Genomic DNA, 11,407 nt, shown 5'->3' on the forward strand with positions numbered 1-11,407 from the left:
ATTAAGTATGAATGCCGGTTTTGCATAAAGAAAATATTTTATTTGAAACTATATATGTAAATAAAGTAAACAATTAACGCGTAAGACTTGTCAAGCGGCTAAATCGGCAGTTAGTACTTTTAATAGCATCGATCATTCGTTAGCCATTAGAATTTTTCATTAAAACTTTTAGTTATTTTCGCTTCGCTTCTCAGAGTTCCAACATAATGAAGTTACAATTATGAAAAGAAACATCTGGAAATATTTTAATGAGTGCTATATCAATTTGATAAGGCAAAACTGAGAAATGGCCACAAAACACTTTATATTTGCCATTCAATATACGCACGACAGTTTCTTAAAATAGTGAATCGGAGAAGAAAAAAAGACTAAAAAATTCTGTTATTCCTGTTTATTTATTAAGAAAATAAGTTAAAAAAATAATCACGCAATTGCAGTAAGAACGGATGACTTCTACGAGTAGACCAATCAAGTAGCTATTTGGTGTAAAATTAAGAGATGGATTAAGTCTATCCTGTGGTCTTCAGGACAAGGTAAATAGTATCCTTACATAAAATTTATATCGATTTTGTATCAGTTTTTTATGAAGGTTCAAATATCGCAGAAACACGTATTCGGTGACTCGCAGTATGCATTTTAGATGGAAAAGTCCAAGATAAAAATTGTAAAGAATTGAAAAAGCTACAATTTAAGCTGAGACGCAATCATGTTCGTTAATAAGTTATTGTCAAAAGTCCCAATAACCTTCAACAATGGTCATTTTTAACATATTGAATATTTATTGAATAAAAAAATACTTTTTCACATTACTCATTTGATTTTAAAAAATAATGTGCTTTCTACAACGGAATCTATTAATTAATTGCCGAGTTATTCTTATTAGTTTACTAACAGGCGTCGAAAGTACGTGGCTGTATAGAGTTTCAAGAAGGCTCAATCTTTTCCTCAAAACCTTATTTTTTAGGATACTTATTTACATTACCCCGAAGATCACTGAATAGGTTTGATTTTTACTTTTCTACTAAACTTTCCTCTTGTTTTACCTAAAGGTAACTTGAAATAGTTAATTTGATAAAACAATTCACGAAAGTAACAAATGACGTTTTACCAAACGTTACATAATCGAACAGCAATAGCAATAGCATAGCAATGATTTAAAGTTGTCGGAAGAGCGCCAAACAGACGCGAGTAATCAGCACCTCTAATCCACTTATCAGACCCCTGAAATCTCTGTTTCGACATATATATCGGTGCCTGCAATTTCCCATTACACCGCATTCGCCAGATAATGAGCAACGTTATTTTGTCTTGTGCTTTTTAATTCTCAAAAATAGAAGATAAAGATCTAAAGATCTACGTATGATTGTATTTCTATGAACAACGAGAATCTCTACCATGCTCATATAGCTGAGTTTGTACAGTGCGCACGCGAGGCCCGCGCGATCGATCAATCGAGCGCCTCTGTCTCTCCTCTCTCATAACCGCACGCGATAAACTAGAGGGAGAGTCGAGGCGCAGATTTAGGCGGCGCGTACCAAGATTATATAAACAAAGAAAGCCTAATGAACAGACACGGAGGGGAAAATCAGTATTTTCGATGAAAACAAACAACATATGATACGATGTAGGCAAACGTCACGTTACCGTCAGCTAACACCACTATTTACACTTGCACGCGAGGCACACAAACACACACACACTCTTGAAAGAAGATTGAGAGAAAACGATTCAAAATAAAAGAACGACGCACTCACATGCATTGGCTGAGTGTCTGTCTGCTTCCTATTCACCGGCTATCAGTTTGCAATTTACGTGTCTGCTTGAAAAAACACCAACTTCGATCACTGTTGTGCAGGTTTATACCACTTTCAAGATGGAATTATGTTGTTTTCATTTAATACCTGTCGAGACGTAGCGACTGTCGCGAATAGACGGCAAAACCTGTGTGTATGCGAACGCGTGTGCCTACTCTTCGTTTTTTCGAAAAGTCTCTAGCGACGCCCGTCCGTAGAGTGACGGACGGCGAAGACTCTTTCTCTCTCTTTCCCTATCTCACTCGTGTAGCTTGTTCTACTCAGCTCTCGCCGCCAAGATAAAGTGCATGCAGCTTACAAGAGGGGAGGCGGGAAGGGACACAACACAAAGGGTTGACGTCGGTATAGAGGCTCGCGATGCTTGTTGATCGAGCGACCGCGCGAAAAAAGAACATTGATTCTTCAAACTTGGTGTGAGCAAAGCAAGCACTTTTTTATACAAATAAGGAACAATATTTATTTGGTCATTAGTTTCTTATTTATCAAATATCCGAGTCATTTACGTCGCGTTGTCAATTAATATTTATAAATGTACATATATAAGACGAATTCTCTTCTTAATTTCGTTTCTATGACATTTTCTTTCACAAAAATGTATAAATGTTACAGATCATATGTGAATAGGTCCAACTGACTTAATGTCTATTTCATTGGGAGGTATAGGATTTTTCAGATTAACAATACCTGCTATGACAGTACAAACTTCATCTAAGTAGGGTAATATCCTCCAGTGAACTTTGGTTTGCATAATTTTGTACATCTTGAACCTATGCAACGTTCTATCAACGTGAATGCGAGCCGTTGAAATATTTTTTATTAACTCAACCTCTTGTTTACTAAATTGTTTCTTTTTTCCAAGTTTTGGTAATTTAATAAGTGTAATATTATGCTCAGCACATTCAGCTTCAATATTGAGAGTTTTATCAGCCATGATAGCCTCTCGAAGTGGATCAAATTTGTCCATTATATTTGTTTGTGTAAATACAGATACACTGGATGATTGACTATAAAAAATGTTGCTTTTAAAAATTATCAATCCAGAAGGTGCAATACCAAGCACTAATTTAATTGCTTCATCTTTTACACTATCTTCCATTAACTTTTGTTGACAGTTAAAACACCTTTGCTTTTCAACTTGTGTTTCACTACAATTTAATATTACTCTTGTTTGTTTGAATGATTGAAAACATTCAGGTAAATTTTTTATTAGTTCTTCAGTTTTAGGCCAATAAATGGTCTTTTCCAAGAGATGGGACAAAGTTCTTAACATTGCAAAAAAACTACTTGCACATAATTGTTGACTCATTCCAAATAACATACCCAAACAGGCAAAACTCAAGTTTATTCTGAGTTTACATAAACAAATTACTATTCTATTTTTGGCAGGTATATTATATTTTCTTGAACTGTTAGCTTCAACTTCAGATACTAATTCTGTTAGTTTATTTAACAATTTGAAATTGATTCCAGTAAAAGCCATCAGTTCATAATCATTAGTCAACATTTCCATTAAATTAATAGTTTGCTTCTCAATAGCCTTGTTACATATATCTATTCCTTTCTTTGTTAACAAAATATATTCATCTTCATGTGACAGAGTAGTTTTTTGTAATTCTAATAATAATTCAGCAGCTAATGTTTCCAAGTTTTTATAGCTTTTGTACAATAAATCTTCATCTTCAATTTTACAATACTGGCCACAATCAGTACATAACGTTACTGCAGAAACACCTGGTCTGATAACAGATTTTTTTATTGAACTAGTCTTAACTTTCTTTTTCAACTCCACATTATTTGTTTGATTTAAAACATTATTATTACTATTTCCTGGATTTACAATTTTATATATATTATCTTCTTTACTAATGATAAATTTCTTTTGGACATTTTTTGTATTTCGATTATATCCTTGTTTTAGTTTTTTACTTAGTGATGGTTTGATTACAGTTTCTTCAAGTATAGTAACTTCTTCTTCCAAACTTCTTTCGTTTTGTGTTGCAGTGTCATCAATACTCTTAACACTTATACTATCCTGTACTTCACAAAAAACATTCTCGTTGAATAAATGCAAATCATCTGATTTACTAATCACAATTTTTGAATTGCTAAGATCAATTCCACTTGTATTTATAATTCCATGGCTGCAATTTTCAGGAACATATATAATGGTTGTTATTTTATCATCAAGCTTGCTGAAAACCCACAACCATTTTCATGAATTATTATTAAAAACATATTTTTTATTGTTATTGAAAAATTAATCTGTACCTTTCATTGATAGTTTTTGGTTTTTGTGGTTGTGATTTTACTATAGAGTGTTTAGGTAAATTCAATTTTGGAACTGCATCAAGTTTCAAAATTTGTTGTTTTGAATTTGGTCCTGTAAGAAATGATAAATCAATTAAAATTAGTCTTTACTTCTAAATACAAATTTACCTGTTATAAAATCTGTTCTTTCAAAATGAGCACTGCAAATACAAGCATAGGGTTGTACACTCACTCTAACTCCACATGCTTGTACCCACTGTTGTCTAATATGTTCTTTTTTTGGAAAGAAATGGTAAGATGTCTTCTCATTTGGTGGTACATTACACTGAGACAGGCTACATTTTCTCCTATTTAGACTTTGATTTAGGCTTGGATCTGGTATTTATTAAAGTAAAATAGTATACAAACAATGAGTTATATATGGTTTTTTCATTGAATATACATTTTTTATAAAACTAAAAATGTATTTCAGAAAGTACACTTACTTGTTTGTTTATTTGATTCAATCATTATGTTCTCATCAAAATTGATTAATAAATTTTTGTTAGGTACAGCTGAAAGCTTTAAATGACGTAACCCCAAATCGGCAACTAGAAGTTTTTAAATAATAAGAATTCTATTTCAATGTAAATACACACATTATGGGGGCAAATTGTTACCTGCTTGATAATCGTCCTTAGTGAAATGAGATCCACATATCAGCATGTCAGAAGTGACATTATTGGTTATGTTGCAAGCGCGTATCCAATCTTTCTTCCTACTGTCATCATTAGGAAACTTATGAAAAATAGTATTTGCAGTGATTTTCGATTTACACTCTGGTACACAACATTTCTGCTTCACCTTTTTATTAAGAACACTCATATTGTCGAAGAAAACTTATAAAGAAATGTTTACATTCTTTTATAGTTTGAGTCTTTTTATCAAGAGCCCGCCAATATTAATAAACAGATAATCTTTGTACTTTGTTTTCATTCATAACACAAATGAAAACTGCAAACTTGTTAGAAAGAAATATTTATCAAAATCATAAACAAACTTTAAAAATATAAATAAATATTCCATTGCTATTTTATTTTATTTTGTACTATTTCGATGTTTGTGTGCACTTTTGAATTTTGATTTTGCATTCACAGTTCGCACTTCCATACTCGTTTGTTTTCGACATTCGACTTGTTTCGTATATCTCGCGTTGATACCAACGCCATCAAAGTGGTTCACCGAAGAAATAAAAATAGGTGGGAATTCGATTTCAACAATAGGGTACCCGTACTAGAGTAGTAAAAAAATTTGGATATCTGAAAAATACTTGAAATGAATCGATTAAAATAAAATTTTTAAATTATTAATTATTATACGTATCAAAGTACAATATTAAGCCTAATTATTACTATTGAGCATTTTCGCGTGTGAGCAGTTCATTGCATACCATGACGCATTTATTACAACTGTTAAAAAATGTAGATCACACAAAAGATATGACAATAAAATATAACATTATTCAAGATAATAGCCGATAGATATATAGCGATCTATTGCGCGGGCGTTTCGAGACGGTGACGCTCTAATCTCTATATAACTCCCCTACCTGCTCTAGCGGGGATTTCAAAAAGGGACGACCCGTGACATTAAGTAGAGACGAAATTCACATTCACGACCGCCATCGTTAAGGAATGAGGGAAACAGGGAGGACAAGAATGAGAAAGAGCGAGAGGGAGAAATGTAGAGGCGAAGGCGAGAGCGTGGCTTGTTGGGTTTCGTGGTGGGTGGCCGGCGTTCGGTGAAGACGTTCGCGTGTGGGGTCCTGCTACTTTACTTCGGCGTTCGACGAAGTTTTTGTGATATCTTCAGCAGGATGTGATACTCCAATAGCCCTGGCCACGCCGACCTAGGAATCTTGTTTAGAAATATGAGGAGAGAGATAAAAGGAGACTTTCTGCGAGTGAATTATCGTAGAATGAAGGTGAGTATTTCTTTGGGTATTTTTTTGGTTTATTTGATGACGAAGTCACGTGCCCAACAGACTGAAAAATTAATTTTTTATTTGAGTAATGCAAAGTATTCTGGAGTGTTTACAAAAATTTTTGAAATAGTATTCATCATATAATTGCCATTATTTATATTCACGATATTATTTCCATGCAAACTAATATATAAGATTCTTACAACACTGAGCCTTCATTTTAAAATGCATATGAAAGTAAAAACACAAGTTTTCACCTAATAATTTAGTTATTATGTTTTCAGATGATACTACTTTTTTACTTAGCTGTCTTAGTGCCTTCATCTAGATTAGAATTAAATAATAGTTTTGAAACGCATAGACTAGATAATACATCCTGGAGTGATTATCATAATATTCGTCATAAAAGATATTTTACTGACAGATTTGGAAATGATGAATATCCAGCAGATCCAGCTAATTGCACAAGACCTGCAAAATGTATACCATTGGAAAATGCAACTTGCTTTGGAACAAAACTCCCATATGACACAACAACTTTGGACCTTATTCCAGAGTATAGTACACAAACTATGATTAAGGTAATATATTAATTACAAATGGGTATATACAAGCTTGTTTTAAAACTCACTGTTCAACTCTATGCTATGTTTTGTAGGAAAGATTATATGTATTACAAGGTCTAAAACATATTCCTAAGTGCTGGGCAGTTGTACAACCTTTTCTTTGCTCTCTATTTATGCCTAAATGTGTTAATGGTACAGTGAATTTACCATCTCATGAGATGTGTCGTGTGGTTTCTGGTCCATGCAAAGTTATTTTTAATAGCACTATATGGCCAAAATTTATAAAGTGTGATGATACAAAACTGTTCCCCCATTTATGTATGAACGAAGCAAGAGAATTGAAATTTAACACAACATCAAAGTGCCTTTCACCATTAGTGCCTACTGATAATGCTCTTGCTATATTTGAAGGAGTTGAAGGATGTGGAACTCCATGTAATGACCCTCTTTATACACATGACGAGCAAAAACAAATACAGTCATTTATTGCTTGGGCTGCTAGTATTTGCATTTCTTTTAATGCATTCACTGTGGTAAGTCCAGATTACACAGCAATTATGAAATTTAGTTTAATCGAGTATTTACGTGAAATATACATTGTTTCAGATAACGTTTATAATTGACTGGAGGAGTGCCAATAAATATCCAGCATTAGTGATATTTTACATAAATTGTTGTTTCATGATATCTTGTATTGGATGGCTTGCACAGTTTACATTTAATACAAAAGAAAACATTGTTTGCAAAAAAGACAATACGCTAAGGATGAGCGAACCAAGGTTTATATAAAAAATTTAATTACTAATTTAAATTAATAACATGTAAGATGTATGTTTTATCTATACTTCTAGTGGTGATTTATCCTGTGTAGTAATATTTATATTAGTATATTATTCATTAATGGCAGCTATGGTTTGGTTTGTCATTCTAACTTATACATGGCATATGAGTTTTCAAGCTCTTGGAAAAATTCAAGATAGAATTGATAAAAAAAGTGCATATTTTCATCTATTAGCTTGGTGTTTGCCACTGATGTTAACAGTGACAATAATGGCATTGGGTGAAATTGATGGAAATAGCATGATAGGAATTTGTTTTGTTGGATACAATAACCATATTGTCAGAGCTTGGTTTGTACTTGGACCTGTTTTAACCTTTGTACTTATTGGAGGATACTTTTTATTCAGAGGTAAATTAAAAAAAAATGCTAAAATGAAGATATAAATTTAATAAAATTGTATTATTTTTCAGGATTAATAACTTTAATTCGCTTAAAAATTAGCAGCCAAGAAATTATATCTGAAAAAGCAAGTTCAAAGATACGAGAAACTATTGTTAGAGTGGGTTTATTTTCTACATTTACATTTGCAGCTGTTATTTCAACATTTTATTGCCATTTATATGACTTTGAACATTCAGAAGAATGGAAACAAAGCTTCAGAGAGTTTATACTGTAAGGTTATAACTGATTAAAACAAAATCATCTACAACTTCTATAGTAATAAATGTAATTATTTTGCAGCTGTTCCATAACATCGAAATATGCAGAAGTTTCAGAATGTAAAATAAAATCAAGACCTAGCATAGCAAAATTACAACTCCATTTACTGACTCCATTTTTTACTGGTATCTTGATGTCTTCTTGGGTCTGGACAGGATCAACCATTGATACATGGATGAGATTTTTGAGGAGGTATTTTTATTTATAAAAGTGTAGTTCTTGTTGACCAAATTTGCTTTTAATTACAGAATTTGCAACCGTGAAACTGAAGAGCCAGTCAAGTTAAAAAAACACAAAGTTATAGCTCAAGCATTTGCAAAGAGAAAAATGTTTAATGATGCTGGTCGTCTATCTATTACCTTCCATAATACTCATGAAGATCCCGTAGGTTTAAATTTTGACCTTAACTCTGTAGCCTCTCAGGATTTTAGTTCGACATGGGCTGCAGCATTGCCAAAACTGGTTACAAGAAGAGGGGCGTTAGTTAACAACTCAATATCAAGTAATCGTAGAAATTCGACAGATTCACAATATAGTTTTAGTTTACGCCGTGTGTCTGTTGAATCTAGAAGAAATTCTTGTGATTCTCAATTTGCTTTATCTATAAGTGAAATGAAAGCCGAGCTAAAGACACATAAGAGTAGTCACAAACGAAGGAAAAAATTATCAGAAAGAACTAGAAAAAGGTCTGATTCTTACAGAAGAGGAAGACGAGATTTTGAGAAATCGAGATCAAGTAAAGTCATAGCTTATAGAAGAGGCAGTACAACATCACAGGAAAGTCAACTCGGTGTACAAATTCTTTCTGCTTTATCAATTGGAGCTGCTTCAAATAATGTGCCATTGCAAGTACCAAATATGAAGAGACGTCCAGGTTTGCCTGAAGGAGCTTTAGCTCTAAAAGACGCTGAAAAACTTTTACCATTTTTATTTCCGAGGTCGAGTGAGACTGATGAAAATATGAGTAGTGATGAAAAGAAAAATGCAATAACAGATAAAGATAGAGATGTAGAAGTTGCACATAGGGATAATAATAATCAAGATAGCGACAATGAAGATAGTCAACCTGAGGAAGATGCAAGAATGTTAGAAACAATAGAGATGCATGAAAGGAGTAGAAGTAAAGTCAGCAATAAAAGCTCTAAGAGTTCTAAAAGCTATAATCGAAGTTATGACAAAAGAATATCTGCCGAATGCCAAACAAAATATTTCTTAGAAGATGAAGCAGCTTCAAAGCATTTACTTCATGAATCAAAAGATACGAAAGTGAAGGATAATGTTGAAGAAATAAATGGCAAAAAACCAATTAAAAGTAATTCAGGTTCAACCAATTCATCTTTTAACCCAGAATCAAACAAATCTACACAGTTTGATGGACAATCACATGCAAGAGAAATTGCCACACAAACTCTTCCACTTGAAATGTTGGAAATTTTATCTTTGTAACGAAATTTTATAAACTATCTACATTTTGTATTTTGATACCAAATGAATGATTGATATAACAATATGAAGTGAAATAAGAGCCAACGTTAGAATGAGTACAATATTTTTATATCTTAAGCATATAATTTTTGAATATAATTGTGACTAATACCTCATAATTAACGTATGAGTAGTGTAAATAACATTTAGTAATTAAATTTAAATACAGCTATCTATGTGTTACAATGTGTTATTCTAACATTTAATTTTATATAATAACAATGTGTAAATATAATTTTAATAAATTTTCTATTGATTTTGTAAGTCACAGTGTGGTTCTAATATTTGAATTTGAAAACAAAACTTGTTTTGCGTTTGTAAATGGATGAAGAGAAATAACTGAATATAAATAGTTTAATATACACAATATTTATTAACCTAAACTTAGAAAACCACTATACTACAAGAACAGAGATCGCGCGGTAAATAGCTGCACACAGTTATCTGAGATCTTATTCATAATAATTCCTGTCGATAAGGCAGAGAGAGATTCGCGAGGTAACAATAACCTGTTTCCTCCAATGCTGCCGCTCGTCATGGAATCGATCCCCACATTTTGTATTTAAAAATTGCAATCGATTTTTTTAAATCGAAACTTATACAGAATGACCCAACTAACTAAAAAAAGAAAACAGACTAAGGTCATGAGATGTCGCTACGTAAAAATGTATTACGCTCATATGTACGATATATATTCAGCCGATACATACCATATGTGCATATAGTATATGCAATTTAGCATGTATATACCCTTACCACAGCCAAAAAACTGTAGTGGACATTCGAAACATCTCTAACTCAACCCAACCCTCCACAAATGATCATTATTTTAGTTGAACTATAAAAAATTAAAAACTATGTACCTTTTTTGGTTTTTTGTAACTGTGATACCTTTCGCACAACTTAATATTTTTGCAAAAAAATAAGAAAAAAATTGAACCTTTCCTCGTTTTAATTGAACCCCTCTTACTTTGTTAAAATTATTAATATGTCGAAAACAACAAGCTAATTTGATTGTATGTTCTTACTAAAAAGATTAGTTAACGCGCATGTGTTTTAGTAAGAACATATAATAAAATTAGATTGTTGTTTTTGACATATGGGTAATTTTTGGCTATTTTGATTGACTTGTAACCCTTAGGTTACGGATTTTTTTTAATTTGGCATAATTGTTGTACACATAAAAGTGAGATTTTTCCCAAATTTTGAAGACGATACATTAATTATATCACAAGTTATTAACAATTAAAGAAAAATAATAAAAAATTGTCAAACGGCCATATTTTAAAAACTAATAAAGATATCGAAGGCGGATTTTTTTGAAAATACTTATAATGCCTTAAAATTTCGAAATAATTACAACAATAAACAATAAAAACTTTTTTTCGAAAGTTATTAACTTTTTGTTTAAGCAATTGCTAATATCTCAAAAAGTATATTTTTTTTTTTGAAAAATTCTTGCTCCTACGTGTTCTTGAGGATTTTTGCTATCGAAATCAATCATAAAATTCAAGGGCCCGACATATCAGAAGGCGTAGCCTTAATCAAAAGAAGATGCCTCGGTGTACGTCGCAACGGCAGCGGGACGTTTTCGTGGTCTTACGCTGAGGCGTTTTCTTCTAATTAGGGACCTTCCGATATGTCGGGCCCTTAAATTTTATGATTGTTTTCGATAGCCAAAATCCTCATGAACACGCAGGAGCAAAAATTTTTCAAAACAAAAATATACTTTTTGAGATATTAGCAATTGTTTAAACAAAAAGTTAATAACTTTCGAAACAAAATTTTTATTGTTTATTGTTGTAATTAT

General features: G+C 32.1%; 2 protein-coding genes across 4 annotated transcripts; one reads left to right on the plus strand and one right to left on the minus strand.

The window, feature by feature from the left end:
* Window positions 1–2,280: 2,280 nt before the first annotated feature.
* LOC131673508 (uncharacterized) lies at window positions 2,281–5,240 on the minus strand. Of its 3 annotated transcripts, none has more exons than XM_058951541.1 (6): window positions 4,926–5,240; window positions 4,742–4,839; window positions 4,568–4,672; window positions 4,251–4,457; window positions 4,083–4,194; window positions 2,281–4,006 (listed from the first exon to the last, which is right to left on the minus strand). In XM_058951541.1, the coding sequence occupies exons 2-6, from the start codon at window positions 4,785–4,787 to the stop codon at window positions 2,425–2,427; spliced, it is 2,052 nt and encodes a 683-aa protein (XP_058807524.1). In that variant the 5' UTR covers window positions 4,788–4,839; window positions 4,926–5,240; the 3' UTR covers window positions 2,281–2,424. The 3 variants fall into 3 exon arrangements, with proteins under 3 accessions (XP_058807524.1, XP_058807525.1, XP_058807523.1); XM_058951542.1 differs by having other exon boundaries at window positions 4,742–4,842; XM_058951540.1 differs by having other exon boundaries at window positions 4,742–5,240.
* Window positions 5,241–5,604: 364 nt separating this feature from the next.
* Window positions 5,605–9,695, plus strand: LOC131673504 (protein smoothened-like). Its single transcript, XM_058951534.1, has 8 exons — window positions 5,605–6,045; window positions 6,330–6,626; window positions 6,704–7,144; window positions 7,218–7,390; window positions 7,463–7,800; window positions 7,863–8,064; window positions 8,134–8,304; window positions 8,361–9,695. Exons 1-8 carry the CDS (start codon window positions 5,992–5,994, stop codon window positions 9,556–9,558), a joined length of 2,874 nt encoding a protein of 957 aa, XP_058807517.1. The 5' UTR covers window positions 5,605–5,991; the 3' UTR covers window positions 9,559–9,695.
* The last annotated feature ends 1,712 nt before the right edge of the window (window positions 9,696–11,407 follow it).

The sequence above is a fragment of the Phymastichus coffea genome, unplaced genomic scaffold, assembly GCF_024137745.1.
Source record: "Phymastichus coffea isolate CEN01 unplaced genomic scaffold, Cenicafe_Pcof_1.1 PCOF00181, whole genome shotgun sequence".
Classification (NCBI taxonomy): Eukaryota; Metazoa; Arthropoda; class Insecta; order Hymenoptera; family Eulophidae; genus Phymastichus; species Phymastichus coffea.

Bases quoted from the DNA above. Each gene is read 5' to 3' on its own strand.
- LOC131673508 (XM_058951540.1), bottom strand. From the start codon at position 4,946: ATGAGTGTTCTTAATAAAAAGGTGAAGCAGAAATGTTGTGTACCAGAG. The intron at 4,673-4,741 runs GTAACAATTTGC...AAAAACTTCTAG, and splicing joins TAAGGACGATTATCAAGCAG to TTGCCGATTTGGGGTTACGT. The intron at 4,195-4,250 runs GTAAATTTGTAT...CATTTCTTACAG, and splicing joins AAGAACAGATTTTATAACAG to GACCAAATTCAAAACAACAA.
- LOC131673504 (XM_058951534.1), top strand. From the start codon at position 5,992: ATGAGGAGAGAGATAAAAGGAGACTTTCTGCGAGTGAATTATCGTAGA. The intron at 6,046-6,329 runs GTGAGTATTTCT...TTATGTTTTCAG, and splicing joins TGAATTATCGTAGAATGAAG to ATGATACTACTTTTTTACTT. The intron at 8,065-8,133 runs GTAAGGTTATAA...ATTATTTTGCAG, and splicing joins AGCTTCAGAGAGTTTATACT to CTGTTCCATAACATCGAAAT.